The following is a 16,932-nucleotide window of genomic DNA, read 5'->3' on the forward strand; positions in this document are numbered from 1 at the left end:
GCTCTGCTTGGAATAAAAGGGATGGTGGGTGTGAGCTGAAAGCGCCCATTATTTGCACTTTCCCCTTTCTCTTAATTCTCAATCTTCTTAATAAAGGTAATTGATCCATTGATGAGGATTTGGCTTTCTCTTACAGAGACTTTTTTTCAGATTTAATAGAGAATATTAATTCCTTTAATAGGGAATATTGTTTTTTCTTGCTATTACTAGAGAGAAGAATTGTTAACTCCTTTACTAAGGTGTATTTTTGCTTCACGAAGATAGTGAACTTTAGTGTCAGATGGATGTGGTTTTAAATCATGGCATGACATTTCTTAATCTATTTCCTGATCTGCAAAATGAATTGTTATAATATATATCAAGTGTTGGCATAGTCTTGGCATACAGTGGATGATTAATGAAGTAGCTATGGCTACTACTATTATTAATTATAGTAGTTTTTTTTTTTAAAGAGCAGGCATTGATAGAGAGGTCAAAGGGTGCGAGAAGGGAGAGATGCCCAGTAAATGAGAAAGAGAGTAAATCAAGTGAAGCCCAGGGGCTGTAGAAGACAGATTTCACCATTTCATTCATCTGAATGGATCCAGTTTGGGACTCTTCTCTCCCCTTCATTCATATGAAAAATCCTGATTATGTGAACATGATTTTGCTTTTGGAGCAGGTGCTGAAATCTGCTTCAGACAACATGTGACCCAGATCAACCTGAGAAATGACAAGTGGGAAGTCTCCAAGGAAACAGGCTCCCCTGAGCAGTTTGAGATTGTTGTCCTCACGATGCCAGTTCCTCAGATCCTGCAACTTCAAGGTGACATCGCAAACTGTGAGTCTCTGCCGTGTACCACAGTGAATGGGAATTCTTTGATAGAGCATGAATTCAGTTTAACTTTCTTAGCAAAGGGTATGTTACAGATTCTATTGATCTGCATGTTTTAAAAACTGATACTATGGCCTGGTTTATGATACTAGACTAGGTCAAATCAAAACCCAGGTTTTTTTTTTTAAAACTAGTCAAAAATTGAATATTTCTCTTTTTGTCCTTGCCTTTCAGAAATAAGTATTTTTGATGAAAAGGTAGTTATTTGGCCTAAAAGAACGGTCTCTTTGTGGCCGTTCTGGAGAAAAGAAGGATTTTATGATACAGGCACTGATTATATGACAAACCTGGTAAACTTCATCTTGCCTCGTTCTTGAGTATGTGTCATGCTCTTCCCTGCTTAGGACTTGATGGCTCACCTTTCACTTAGCTTCTCCCCTCTCCTTTTTTTTTTTTTTTTTTTAAACAGCTTTGAGAGATAATTCACATACCATCCAAGTCATCCATATAAAGTGTATATTTCGATCATGTTTAGTATATCCACCAACATATGCAACCTTTACCACAGTCAATTTTAGGATGTTTTCATCACCTCAGAAAGAAACCCCATATCCTAAAGCTTTCACCTCCATCCTTCCATTCCCATCCCTGCCTCTAATAATAATCTAGTTTCTGTCTCTATCATTTCCCTGTTACCTGGATTCTTAAGAAAAGCTTTTCTATGGTGCTGCTTTTTGTCTGCCTATGCCAGGTTTAACTGATTATTCTCCTGTCTTTAGGCATGTGTGACTGAGTCCAGCACATCAGAGTCACTGATTTCCAGACTATACCTCTTCTTGCCTTGAAGGCCAGGAGTTATAGTATAGTAGAGTCTGGTGATGGTGGTGAGGCTTTGGGGACGTGACATGCTTTTGACTTTGCTGCATGACTGAAGGTGACATTGGTTGAGAAATGGCCTTTTATGCCACTGTTAGAAAGAAAGCTGGTAATAAATATGGCTTGTATATTTTAGATTTAGAACTGTAATAGATGTTGTTCTCTGAGGTTGAATATAGCTGCTTATTACGTTTTGAAAGCAGTATGAGTATCAGTTTCACCATGCACTAATGATATAGCTTCTTTCCCAGTATAGTGTGAGATAGGAATGTAGACAGGATTGGAATATTTATTAGCTAGCTATAGGCAAAGTAGAAAACGAATTTCAAAGATCTCTTTCATGAGTCTATCTCTAGTGTGTTGCCGAAGTCCCTTTAAAGTAGGGTAATTTTTTGCCATGGAGCTTGTAATAATTGGATTGATTTTGAGACTGTGTTAACATTTAACTAAAACATAGCTATGGGTCAGTGTATTCAGTTGTACTGTAAATTACATATTCCAATTTTTAAAAGCTGCATAGTTTTTATGAGAAAATAGACCCTTCAATGTTGCATTTTGAAGCAATTTTTCAATATTTGTGTTAGTGACATATAAAACATAACACCATGGCATAGACTGATTCCTAAGATGTTTAAGGGCCTGCTAATTAATAATTTTATTTAGATCATCTGTATCCTCATTGTTTTGAGTAGTTAACTGTGTTAGGCTGAGAGAAATAACTTAATTCTCCTACTATAATTGTATTTTTTCTGTTTTTCCTGGAGTTTTGGGGGTCAAATTTTGCTTTATGATTTTTTGGATAACGTGTATTTTGACTCATAATATATTTTCATTACAAAGATGCTCATTGTTTTATTTTCGTTTGCCTGGTACATTCTTTCTACTTTTAGCCTTTCAAAGATACTTTATTTTAGAAGTTCCTCTTTTGTATTTGTTTATCTTTGAGTCCAGTAATTTCACAAAGATATATCTTATTGTTAATAGTTTTGTGTCAGTTTTTTATGGGTCATGTTGTACATTTTGACTTGAAGATTCAGCTTTTCCTTTATTTAAGCTAAGTTTTCCTCTAATGCTTACATGAAGACTTGTATCTGTTCCATTTATTACGATGTCAGAGTATCGTAAAATAAATACAAAATAGATAACCTTTCATATCTGCGATCTTATCTCTACTCACTTTCAACTTTGGTATTTGTATTATTTTTTCTTTCTAGTTCTAGTCTTCTCTTTATGTCACCCATGTAGTTTTCAAATTGTGTTCCTTTTGTTCCATTCCTTGAAATATTTTTTCACAGAGGTCATATATCCCTTCACTGTTTTCAGGTTACTGTCTGAGAGCTTGTTGAACTAATCTATTTCCTCAAAAATTTTTCCTGATGTGTATTTTTCATCAGCTCATTTGTTAGGTTTTGTTTTGTTCTGTTGTCTTCCTCCACTCCTCTGCATCCACCCCTCTCTGATTATTACTCATCTTTAAATGGGGGCATTTCAGTCAGTTTGTGAAGGGAAGTGTTATCACAGAAGGCCAGATGATTCAGTTAAAGTATGTTGCCTCAGAACACTTTCTGCGTACATTTTGTAAATATTTAGCTGTGAACTATTAAATGCTAGTGATCATTAATATATTTACTAACATTGAAAGATTTCAAAATGTTTTTAATTTTAAAAAGACAAAAGGATGAATCTCTGTTTATTTTCTATCTACCAAAAATAGTTTGACAGAAACGTAAGGACATTGTTTATTGCTCGAAGATGATTTTCATTTTCTTCTTTACAATTTTCTGAGTTGTCATATCTTTAAAAATAAGGCAAGTTTACTCTTACTATAAAAAAATGTTGACAGCATTTAAAAAAGTGTATCATACTGAAAAGGAAACAGATCTTTTTTTTTCTTTTCTTTTTTACTGGTGGGATATGTCAACTCTTTATGATGAAAAAGTTTAAGAATGATTGACTTGGTACATTTGGCTGAGGGCAAGGATCTTTGGGGTGTTGTAATTCAGGTGGTTTAATTCAGAATTGGCATGCAAGTAATTTTGTGTTCGTTGTTATGTAATAACCCACTGTAGCAGTAAAGGTTTAAAACAGAAGGTCCTATCATGACCCTTGAATACCTGTGGGTCTAAAACAAAGGGACTGAAAACATCTGCTTTCTCTTTATGTTGTAAATCTCAACAGTGACCTCAGTATGAGGAATTAGTGTCTTTGTTCTTTCTCGAAAACCTTACCTACTCTTGCTTGCTTGTTAGACAGCCTCAGTTTTTATGAAAAACCATTTACAAAGCTATATGTTGCCATCTAGTGGGCCTGGTACAGATTGCAGTTCCCCTCAGAATTTTTAAACTAGGGAGAACTATGAAGACAATCGAAGTACAAAGTATACATAAAACGGTATCTGTAATATAATTCACAAAACCCCGTAATATCACAGGGAAATGACTTTAGGCCCATTATAATTAACTAACTCACCCCAAAGTACATGGCTAATTAGTGACAAAACTAGGGCTGGGCTACAGGTCTCGCATTCATAAAAACTATGAGCAGCCCCATGCCTTTGGCTTCCTTTGTGCTTGTCTCCTCATTCTCCCCCCGCCTCTCTCTCTAAATCATGTCTACCCCATTAGGGTCAATATAGTATCATCTCTTACATGAACGATTTCCCTTTTGATTACAGCGTGGTTGAATTTCCCCCCACCCGGCCTCCTTTTCCCTATTTTGCTTTTTACTGAAGAAGCAGAACTACTTTCTTGGGGCTGGCAGTTACTTATTTCATTTATGACCTTCTCCCAGTTGGGAGAACAGGGAAGCTTTATGAACCACATAGTGAAACTTTTATGATTCATGATTTGCCCTCTGGTTTTGTAACTGCTACCCTCTTTCTTTTAGTGCTACAAAGACTTTCTCACATAATCCTTACAACAATCTTAGTTACTATGATTACTTCCCTTCGTGGTGGTGATCCTGAGATGTGAACCTCGGCAGTGTGAGTCCAGAGCCCACGTGCACTTAACTGCTGTTATACCCGGCTCTCCAGCATGCACTGCATCTTAGACTGTCCCTTTACTTATTGTTTTGTGTAGGTGTGAGTTCCCACAGTATCTTGCTCATTCTTGATCACTATGTTTTCCAGACTTGCCTAGTGAAGACTGCTAGTTAAAGAAAACTTAAGGGTCACCTTTGAGAAGATTCTTAATTCCTAGAGTTTGGGCAGGGCCCAGGAATCTGTGTCTTTAACAAGTACCTTATGGGGATTTTTTTCCTTCCACTTAGGCCTGTTTGGGACATTCTACCCTATCATAATACATTCATCAGGTTTTATTGTAATTTTTATTTTTCAGTAAGTGTCTTCCCCACTAAGCCATAAAATCCAGGAGGAAAGGGCTCCTATTGGCTACCCTGTTCCCACCCAGCATCAAGCACCACACACAGTGCACGCTGACCCACACAGCACTATTATTGTTAGTCAATATCTGCCAAATGAGTGAGCATCTGTTTCATTTCCCAACTTGATGATAAGCTCCTAGAGGTCCGCTAAACTTAGACTCTACTGATCCTGCCTTGGTACTGGTTCACAGCACTAAGGTAAAAGCGTGAACCTCGGGTGGGTCATCGAATTTTAGGACTAAGAGGAACTTTGAGGCTCATTGCTTCTTTCATCCTGATGAGAAATTTAAGACATGATCTGTCCCATACAAGATCACACAATTTATTAGGGGCTGAACAGGATGAAGTATCAAGAAAAAAGAAGGCACCTTTCAAATATCATTATTGTCCTTTTTTCAAACTTCTGGTAGGAACATCAGTCTCCAGAGTGGCTACAATATATTATGTTTTTTAATGCATGTATTTATTTTATTTTTTATTTTTTAATTGAAGTATAGTTGATTTACAATGTTGTGTTAGTTTCAGGTGTACAGCAAAGTGATTCAATTAAACATATACATACATATTCTTTTTATTTTACATATATCAGTTTTTTTTCCATTATAGGTTATTACAAGATATTGCATATAGTTCCTTGTGCTACACAGTAGGTCCTTGTTATTTATGTATTTTATCTATTTATTTATCTATTTTATCCATCTATTTTAGCAGTATGTATATGTTAACCCCAGACTCCTAATTTATCCCTCTCTCCCATCCTTTTCCCCTTTGGTAATCATAGTTTGTTTTCTATGTCTGTAAGTCTCTTTTTTGTTTTGTAAATAAGTTCATTTGTATCATTTCTTTTAGATTCCACATATAAATGATATCATGTGATATTTGTCTTTCTCTCTCTGACTTACTTCACTTAATATAATAATCTCTAGATCCATCCATATTGCTGCAAATGGCATTACTTCATTCTTTGTTATGGCTGAATAATGTTCCAGTATATATGTATATCACATCTTCTTTATCCATTCATCTGTCAGTGGACATTTAGGTTGCTTCTATGTCTTGGCTATTGTAAACTGTGCTGCTGTGAACATTGGGGTGCATGTGTCTTTTCGAATGATAATTTTCTCTGGATAAATGCCCAGAAGTGGGATTGCTAGATCATATGGTAAGTTTATTTTTAGTTTTTTAAGGATCTTCCATACTGTTTTCCATAATGGCTGTACCAAACAACATTCCCACCAACAGTATAGGAGGGTTCCTTTTTTGCCACACCCTCCCCAGAATTTATTATTTATAGACTTAAATGATGGCTATTCTGACTGGTATGAAGTGATTCCTCATTGTACTTTTGATTTGCATTTCTCTAAAAATATTGTTGTCTTGATTTCATGTTTCATAAACAGTTAAATAGAGCTCTTCATCAGGCTGTAATGGAACATCTGGGCCTGAAATCCACATACCTGGCTTTCCTGCTGTAGTTTTTCCATTTTCCTGCTAAGAAAGTAGAAAAGGGAGTGGAAAGGATGTGGGATAAACATTGTAAAACAAAACAAGTGGGATATGATAAGTGATTATGAGGAATGAGGAGCCTGAGACATCTCAGTGTCTGTCCTCTACACCAGGCCACCTCCCTCACTGGGCTCCTCAGCTTTTTCTCCCACATGCCTAGATTAAAGGAATGCATATTTTCAAAGGTGTCCTAATGGATATACTTCCCTAATGATTTGGTATGCTATCTCACATCCTTAAAACCAAAATGTTAGTTTTTTTCCTTATAAAAAAAAGAAAGAAAGAAAAGAAGGAAGAGAAAGGAGAAAGGAAGGAAAGAAAAAAGAAAGGGGGAGAGAGAGAGAGAGAGAGAGACAGACTGAGTCTGGTGCTAGACTCTCCCTGTGAATGCCACTACTATCTCTACAGTAGTAGGCTCACGTGCATTCTTGCTCTGACCAGACTCCAACAAAGCACTGCTAATTTTGGACCAAAGACCTGAAGCCACCTAACATCACTTCAGGAAACAGACAAATAAAAGCAAAAATGAGGTCTAGGCAGAGCATGTGGCCACAGATCAGGAGAGTCACCAAGAGGAAAGGGAATCGAGAGTTAGCCTCCCTTTCCAGAAGTCCTGGTCTCCTCTGGGTCCCTTGAATGAACCACACATTTTTCGTCTGTGCGTTTACTCACAGAGCTCCCATTGCCTGGAATAATCTGACACATCCTCTGTGTTGTCTCTCTTTCAGGACCCAGCTCTGGGCCTCTTAGTTCTTCAGAGTCTTTTCTGAGGGCTCTGTTCTTCAGGGAAAGCATTTGGAGACTTCTCTAGCACTGGGTTTTTATATCACTTATTTAGCATTGGCTACTCTGTAGAGGATAATTAAGAGCATAGACTGAGAGAGCCAGAATTTGTAACCCAGCTCTGCCACTTATGGTCTTGGTGATTTGGGGCAACTTAACTTCTCTGGACTCCAGTTGCATGTTTATGACATGAGGATAAATAACATTATCTAACCACAGAGGATTATAGTAGAGATTAAATGAGATCATCTGAGTAGAGGACTTAGAGGTGTGCTGGGCAAACAGTAAGCACATAGCTATTATTAATACTCCCAGTAACTTTTTTAGTGTTTGTGACTTCTTTACCATTACGGAAAAGGTCTCGGAAGTCTGTTTTAAAGGCTTGTATGCCTGGTGTTGGGGATTAAATGAAGGGGAATATTTTATTTTCAGAGTTTTATAAATAGGATGTATTACAGATGTAGTCATTGTTGCAAAAGAACATGACAATTGCCTTGAAAACTCTACGTTAATTAACTTTTAATTAATGAACTGATCACTTTTGTAAGAGGAGTTACTCATTATTGGAGCTTTTTCACAAGTCAACTGCGACATTTTTATGAAAGCCACCTCTCTTAGAAGGAGGTACAACCTCACTCCTCCCCACCCATCTTCACCCCACGTGCTCGAACAGTGGAGAGAATAAGCACCCTGTCATAACACCTGCCCCCACCCACACGACCTCCTTGCTCACTGTTCACAGGCTCACCTGAATCTCTGAGGAAGTATGATGGGAATATTTTGTAAGTGTCCTCATGTCCCTGACATTTTTCTAAATGCTAATTCAGGTAAATTTAGTACATGCAATGCCCATTGGCCAGGTGTTCTCACGAAGCTTATGTGGGCACAAAAAGAAAAGATGAACTTTACATATGACAAATGTAAAAGTTCTGTGTGAGGGGAGACCGATGTAAAAACATGCTTATAAGATGATGTGGTCTGAGCTCTTGGCTATGAATAAGCAAATGGTACTGGGGAATCTCTGTAGACCATTCATGATTATCAGTACAATGTGTGCCTACAAAAAGGCAGCCACTTTAGAATCGGTTTCATTAAAATCTCCTGTTGGAATATTGGCTTGAATTATATTGAATTTAAGTGTTAACTTAAAGAGAATTGATATCTTTACAATAATTCATCATCCCATCCAAGAATATCAAACTTCTCAATTTATTTAGGTATTTGCATGTCCTTTAGAAAAATTTTGTAGCTTTTATCTGAAGAACTTACACTTTTCTTATTAGGCTTATTGTGAAATCTTTTATATTTGTAGAGTGTGAATAATATCACTTTTGTTGTTTTGTGTTTACTTAGGTATTTACGGAGAACACCACCTAGCTGAGTTTTTAAAATCTAACGTGAAATATCTGTTTCTTTTAATAGGATAATTTAGCTCTTTTACATTTATTGGTATAATAACTATATTGCATTTAGCCTTTACACTGATGTCTATTACTTATTTTACTTTGTTTTCTTTTCACTTTTTTCCATTTTCTTATTTTGCCAACTTTATGAAGTATTTTTGTCCCTTTCCTCACATTGGTTATTTATAGGATCTACAAACACACTTAAATTTAAACATATTTCATCTCCCACCTATTCTTCTCTACCTTATTCTACAAATATTTTTGAATGTCTACTACATTACATGTTGTTGGATAAGTTAAAAAAATAAGTAGTCCTGCTTTTCCTCTCCCCTCATGTACTTTCATTACTTTAAATGACAAAGCTGATTACTACTCTTATAGCAAATGAAGTAATCCAAAGTTGAATAAACAATTCGTTCCTGTGATGTCTTTCTTTCCCAAGCCCTGGAGGTAATCAGCATTAACAGTTTAGTGAGTGCCCTTCCACACCTTGCTCCATGCATGTGGACACCTTCTAAATGCAGTGTTTTGAAATTTGCATTTTAAATTGACATTCCTTCAGATAAATGGATCAAATTTATTTCCATTTACTAGCTGGATTTTCTATAGTTTGGGAATACCAGAATTTAGTTTTTTATCTCTTATTGTTTATTGATGGACATTCATGTGGTTTCTATGTATTCCTGTTTATTGCTATATTGGATGATAAAGTACCAACATTGAAATTTTAGGGTCAAAAGCTCTGTATGTTTCAACACATGTTGCCATATTACTTTCTAGAACTTTGGTAATGATTCTCATTCTTAATGTTTGAGAATGCCTCTTGTTCTGTATACTCATGAGCACTGGATATTTTTAATTTCATGTTAAATCTTTTAAGATTTCTGAAAAAATAACAAATGAAAACAGGCACATCATTCTTGCTTTAATTTGCATTTCCCTTGACTGACAGTGAGATTGAGCCTCTTTTCATAAATTTATTGGTCATTTAGATTTTCTCTTTTGTAAATGTCCTGGTTATCTGACTATGCTTTCTCTTCTAGTGGGCTCTTTGCCGTTAAGGAGCATTTTATATATGAGATATTAAAGTTTTTCATGCAATATTACAAACATTTCCCAGACTGTCATTTATTTGTATTTTGCTTCTGTTTATGTCATTTGCCATAATAAAGTGTTAAGTTTTTTATTTAGTCAGGTCTGTCTTTATAGATGCTAGATTTCCTGACTTGCTAAGGACTATTTCTCTCACCCTTAAAGTCACATAAATATTATAAATTATATTTTAATCATTTTAATTCTTATGCTTTACATTTAAGTCTTTACTCTATCTGTAATGTGTGTTTTATAAGGTATGAAATATTGATCGAGCCTTATGGGCATTTTCCCGCCATAGTGGTATCAATCTTATCAGCCCCATTTATTTAATAAGTTTCTTTTTCCCACTAAATTGAAATTCCACTTTTGCCATATGTTAAGTTCCAGATATACTTGCATCTGTTTTTGGATATCTATTCTGTTCCATTTATTTATTCCTTTGCCAATACCATCACTTTTTTCTTTATAGTCACTTTGTTATTTTTAAGAAGTCTGAACTTATATGGGTGTAAACATGAGGAAGTTTTATTTTTTCCCTGGAACTGCCCTCACACTGTCCTGTTTGAACTCCATGTCTTTCTTTTTAAAAAGGGAGCGCCTTAATAACATCTTGGTCATTTACTCCAACTTCCTAGTCACTTTTGGCCATTAGGATAGCGTCATTTTGGTTTTTAAGACTGAGTTGCACTTATTTTTAAACTTCAGTCTCAGTTTAGAGCTCATTCTCTCCAGCCCTAATGTCAGGTAGGCCTGTCTGCGGTACCAGGGGCTTATGTTAGAGTGAATAATGGGGTCTGTTTTATACGCACACCCCTTCAGTCTCTCTTTGAATATCCACCCACTCCTCCCTTCAGACTCTACATTCTCAGGGAGACATTGATTGCTCCTATGACTGGCTGCTTGGTGGTGGTAGGGAGGTAACATGGCTTCCCTGCACTTCATTCCTGTTGTCTGATATTTGGTGACGGGTCCATGTAGACAACATGTGGTATGTTCTCTTGGTCCGGTGGGCAGATCTCAGCTTCACATTGAACTTTTCTGAGGCTGTTAACACCCCTGTCTCTATCCCAGAGGCAGCAAAGTCTTTGCCCCAGCCCCTGCAGGTTCTGCAGCTCAGCAAATACCTACTTAGAAAACAAGGTCCCCAGTCATCCCTTCTTGGAGCCCTGTCCCCAGAGTTTATTTCTGAATCATTCTCTGGGGGGTTCACAGGATTTGGAGAAAAAGTTTCTCTCTAGGAATATAACATTCTGCATAGAGCAGAGATTTCATATCCCCTTGAGTCTTCTTCCTGTATAGACTAGGGAGTGGGGCTCAGAGTAGTAAGACCAGTTCTCACTGGCAATTTCTCAGAACTCTCTGAGAGCAGTTGGCCAGGTTCTTTTCCAATGTCTTCTTTATTGCTTTTTGTCTCCAACTTAACAGAAAGCCAGGATAATGGGAAAAATTCTGTTGCAGTTTTAATTTCAAGAAGGCAAGAATTTCCTTGCTGTGTCTTTGTTCGTATATCCTAATTTAATAATAATCATGCTCCCATCAAGAAAGTTTACTTGTTGACCTCCCTCTGCCCACTTTAACCCCTTACTTATCCTTCAAATTCAGTTCAAAACTGCTTCCAAAATAATGTCTTCCTGATCACTGAGACCAGGCCACTTCTCCCATTTACGTGTTATTCTAGTTTCTTCCACCTCATATGTTAACACTGCCACAACTGCAGTTAAGTAATGGCATAAGCCATTGTGCAAGGTGTGTCTTTCCTAATAGAATATACAGTACCTGAAATACATGAAGACAGGAACTGGTCCTGACTTACCTACTCCTGTTTTCCCAGGGTTCCTTTGTGAGTGCCTCACACATATAGGCCTTCAGTCTCTATTTACTGAGTGAACAAATGACACAATCTGAAATACATCCTGAAGGAACAGGCAGAGGGAGGGAAGAGAACGCTTCAGGGAGAAAACAGGTCTCAGTAAAAAGTTGGAAATAGAAATGCTTGTTTTATATTTGGAAACTGAAAAATAGATTAACTTAGTGGGAGCAGTGGCTCTGTAGTAAGGAATTTGGGGAGATAAAACTGAAAATGTGGCTTTGGGACAGAATGCAGTGAGCCTTGAATGTGAACATCTGTTGAACAAACAACACAGTTCCTAGTTCATCAGAAATACTGAATCCACCTTTTAAAACCTGACTGGATACATTGAGATGGGAATTAACTTTACCTAATTGGATTGGGAGGAAGGAACATTTGCAGGACATGGGAAACATTGTTCAAAAGGCTCGTAAGCTTAACATACACACTCTCTGTAAACAGACACTAGGAACTTTAGTAAAATCTATACTATAAAAATGTATAATCTCAGAACTTAATATATACCATAGAATATAATGATAAAATATTGCTTATAATGAACACCTTCAACCTCCTTCCTATAACTTGTAGAATCTCCCATCATCCTTGATGGAAAAATAAGAACCAATTCGTTTTAATAAAAGAAATTTAAATTCTTCACTTTTCCTTGAGATTTTGCTGAAAACTTTTTTATTACAAGCACAGGAAACAAAAGTCTTTTATTCATCGAATAATATGCTTCATTGCTTTTTCCAGCAGACCATCTCCATAGGAGGGGAAATAATTCAGTTTCTAAACTTCTTCAGATATTAGCTGCTCTATTGGGCTGCCTGCAAGCTTATGAACTGAGATCTCAATTTTAGAAAAAAATGATTATTACCATTAAATTCCTTTTATTTACTATATTTTGATCTTCACCTGATATATCTGCTTCATCTACTTGTCTGTCTTTATTATTATTTGCTAAATAGTGGAAGCTGAGATTTGGTTCCATTTAATCTTTCATTCTCTTTCTAAGTGCCTGAGAGGCAACCCAAGCTAATCTTTGCCTCTCTGCTACCCTCCCAAAACTTGAGAGTGAGCGGAAATGGCAGGGACTTTCATCTATCTTGGAGTGATCTGGCATTGATGTTACCTATACTTTTTACCTACTCCAGAGCCTGACAGAACAGAGGGGGTTTCCCTACTTAAATGTCCCCTTTGGGTAACAAATTACTTGCGTTGAAAAAAAAAAGAGTGAGAAGATTAACAAGATGATGATAATAACCAACATTAAATAGTGCTTTGTGAATTTTTATTTTTAAGCATTTTAACTACATTATATTTTTTATTCTTTACAATCACCTTAAGAGAAGTCTTTTATCCCCATTTTATAGAATGATAAAGTGAGACTCAGAGAAATTAAGTTAATTTATCTTAGGCCACATAGCTATTGGGTAGCAGATCTGGAATCCAGATTTTCTCCAGCTTCTGATAATTGGGGCAATGTACCTTTTGGCCTCTTTACCTGGCACTAATGTGTGTGATCTCCCCATGCTTGATATAAATGCATCTATGATGTAAGTATTTGGGCTTTTTTGTTCTTGTACATACGCTGTCAGTAGACGTATGATTGAAAGTAGACCACAAGGTTGCTACTCTAACAAAAGCAAAGATCCCTTCTTAATGCTACCTTACTGTCTGTGTACTTCCTTCTGAACTTAGAACTCCATTTTTCATTGAGTTCTTCAATAACAGAAAGGCTTTAAAAAGAAATGTCAAAACTAGAGATGGGGTGAGATGAAAGAGCAGAGAGCTATAATTTACTGAATTGCATCTTCATCACCAACTGAGTCACCAACTGAATTGAATTAAACTTTTTCCCATCTGAGCTGGCAAAGACATTTTAAAGAGATAAGAAATTTGAGAACTAAGATTCTTAGCTTTCTGGTAGAAAAATCTGAAGATTCAGATAAAATGTGCTAAACACAAATAAGAACATATTATCACAGTTTACTAACTTTAAAGCAGGGGGTTTTAAACATTAAGATTAAAAGAGAGGAAAAGAAGGATAAAATAATACCAGCATTCTACATTGGATAACCTTTTTCCCAAATGTGTTTTTCTTTTTCACAAATGTATCTCATTTAAGAAGTTTCCTATGCTTTTGCATCAGATCTATGAGACATGACTGTATGCTGACCAGACATTCTGGTCATCTGTCATTCCTCTGAAACCATGTTTCCAGAGCCTGACATTTTTTCATTCTGACTTGAATGTTTGCTTCTAGAAAAGAATGAGAAAGAGAATCTAAAAAAGTATTTGAGTAGCTAATACAGAACATTTTATGTTTACCAGTGTAGAGCTCTCTGTTGGTTTGAGGAAGCTATTTAAATATTGGTCTCTCCTAAAATTTCTTCCGTGAAATAGACAAAGAAAATCTCTATACCCAAAGCAGAATTTGCTTTCCATTTCCGTGAGTTGTTAGATACTCTTTTGCATCTTATAATTTTGCTTGCTACAGGCATATAAGATTATAAAAGTTTATTCCAAGAAGAGTAATTAAAATTCAGTTTTATTTTTAAAATGGTAATTGTAATCTTTTATTCAGTTGTTGAATTTATTTTCTCATTATACAAATATTTATTTTATATCTACTAAGTGCCAGAAACTGTCCTAGACACCCTGAATATAGCAGAGAACCAAACAATAAAAGCTCCAAGGAATTTCTATTCTAGTGGGAGGAGGAAAAATAAGTAAACTGTCTATGGGGGATGCTAGTAAGCACTGGGAAAGAAAATAATGCAATATGAGAACAAAAAGTGACAAAGAGTACTTTTGTATTTGGATAGCAGATCTGTGACAAAGTGACTTTTAAGCAGCAGAGACTTCAAGGTAGGGGAAGTGTGAGCCATGAGAATATCTGGAGGGATATCCAAGCAAGAAAAGTCCCAAGGAATGGGGAGTTTCACAAGGAGGCCATGTGACAGCGCATAAGGAGGGGCAGTGGTAGGAGATGAGAGCAGAGAGGAAGCAGGAGGCTCAGTTAGGAAGGGCTTTGTGGGCTCTGATGAAGACATTGGATTTTCCTCCACATGAGATGGAAGCTGTTGAAGGAATGACATGATCTAACTTAGATTTGAGGAGGTGTTTTCCTGCTGTTGTGTGGAAGTTAGCCCATAAGAGGGCTAAGTTGACCAGATGGACTGATACTATAAAAATACAGGCCGGAAATGAAGATGGCTTGGATTAGAGCAGGTGATGTGTTGAAGAGTGTTGCAATCCAAATGTACAATAATCTGTAGTTTTTGTATCAGTTCTGATCCTGATATAGTATTTCAAGTGTTCAGATAGTTAGGGAGAAAACCAAGCCTTAGCGGTGCCAAGAAAATGTCTGAAGAAAGAAATGATAAGCTATACCAAATGTTGTCTATAGTTTCATGTTAAGAGTTGGCCATCGGATTTAGCAATATGGAGGGCATAGGTGACAGTAACTGGGAATACTGGGAATGAAAAAATGGGGTACTGGGAGTGAAAAACATTGGAGAAGCCTCAAGAAGAAACAGTAAGAGAGGACACTGAGATAGAGGGTGTAATACAGTGTTTCTCAATCTATTTTTCTGTTTATTTATTTTCACCTCCCTAAGGAGCTTTTTAAGACATTTTCCCCCTAATTGTCCTCCACCCACTCCAATGAAGTTATAATAGCATAGATATATTTTCTATTTACTACATATTATATGTGTATATATATATGCTTTATATATAAAAAGAATAAGAACTTTTTGCCCTGCAAGAGTCAGTTTTCACCCTTTGAGGGTGATATTACTCCTACTGAGAATGTCATGGTTTAGACATCCTTTAGAGGAGTTTCCCTGTGAAGGGAAACAAAGAGTTGGGCCAGTAGCTAGAGAAGGAGTTTGGATCATGTTTTTATTGTTTTGTATTTCTAAGATGGAGTATGTTATAACATGTTTGTGTGCTGACAGAAAGAATGTAGTAGAAGGGGGGACACTGATGTTGTAGAACAAGATTGGGCAATTACAGGAGTCATGGTCTTGAGCAGGAGCTAGAGGATGGGGCCTTAGGTGGGAGCCAGACAGTTCTCCCAATATAACAGGAGGGAAGGCAGAGCACATGAGCACAAGTGGAGCTGGGATGCTATCTTTGGAGATGAGAGCCTGTGGAAGTCCTTTTCTGATTGATTTGTTTTCTCAGTGAAACAAGAAACAAGATCATCAGCTGAGATTGAAGAGGGACAAGAGGATTTGAAGGTTTAAAGGGATAAGAGAGGTATAACATAGTCATCTAGGGGAGCGAACTGAGTAGAATGAAGTAGGGTAGCTCCTAACACCCACTGCCCACTTGAAATTAGGGATTATATGAGACCAGTCAGATTTTCTTCCCTCCAGCACTTGATCTTCTCGAAGCACGTTAGGTATTCTAAGTATATGAGTCAATGAATAAATGACTAAAGTGAGTTAATACTGAGCTCATGCCGCATGCTACCTAAGATGTTTTAGATTTACTATTGACATGTTTTTAATTGGAATGCTTTATACTTGATTTTGTTAAAACTAAGGACTTTAGATGAGAACATAAAACTGTACATCCTAGTTCAACTTTTCTGATCAAAGTGACTAAAACCAACAAGGATTTTTAGTGCCTTTGTTTTAGTTGATGATGTAGCTGAATATGGAAAAGCATGTAAAAATAAACTATTATAAAATATTCTTTTCATTAAAAAGGAAACAAGAAGTAAATGGTAGCTTCTTTGGGGATGTGGTAGACATTCTTTAGAAATTTCTGAAATTCTGAACTATGCTTAGTCATTCATTCACCCATTTACTCAGTTAAGAAGCATTTTCTCAGTATATTCTCTCTTAGCAGTCACAGGAAGAACGAAACTGAATATAACATGATTCCTACCTTGAAGTACATTACAGATATCTGATATTACACTACTTTTAGAAGTGGTATACATAAATTACTTCCGAGTATATAAGGATATTCTCGAACTGATGTCTTTAGGGACTCGGTTCCTACATGGTACCACATAGAATTAGCACTGATAAAGAGAAAGTGTCATGAAATTTGTAAAATTTAAAAGTCAAGCATGTCAGTAAATTCAATACATTATATATAAAATCTGTTTAACAGAGAACAGTGTGCTCACAAAGACTGCTTTGTCATCACTATGATTGTGTGCTTCATAGGATCTTAATTAGAAATTACTAATT

At 36.4% G+C, this 16,932-nt stretch overlaps 1 protein-coding gene across 3 annotated transcripts in view; it reads left to right on the forward strand.

The window, feature by feature from the left end:
• The window catches only part of RNLS (renalase, FAD dependent amine oxidase), a 266,231-nt gene that overhangs the window by 8,638 nt on the left and 240,661 nt on the right, over positions 1-16,932 (forward strand). For all 3 annotated transcript variants that reach the window (XR_012510220.1, XR_012510221.1, XM_074374001.1), the window contains exon 4: positions 662-820. Coding sequence is in view for 1 of the 3 variants with exons in the window: in XM_074374001.1 (XP_074230102.1) it covers positions 662-820 (159 nt within the window). In the remaining 2 variants the exon portion in view is untranslated. The remainder of the gene's footprint in view (positions 1-661; positions 821-16,932) is intronic.

The sequence above is a fragment of the Camelus bactrianus genome, chromosome 11, assembly GCF_048773025.1.
Source record: "Camelus bactrianus isolate YW-2024 breed Bactrian camel chromosome 11, ASM4877302v1, whole genome shotgun sequence".
In the NCBI taxonomy this organism is placed as follows: Eukaryota; Metazoa; Chordata; class Mammalia; order Artiodactyla; family Camelidae; genus Camelus; species Camelus bactrianus.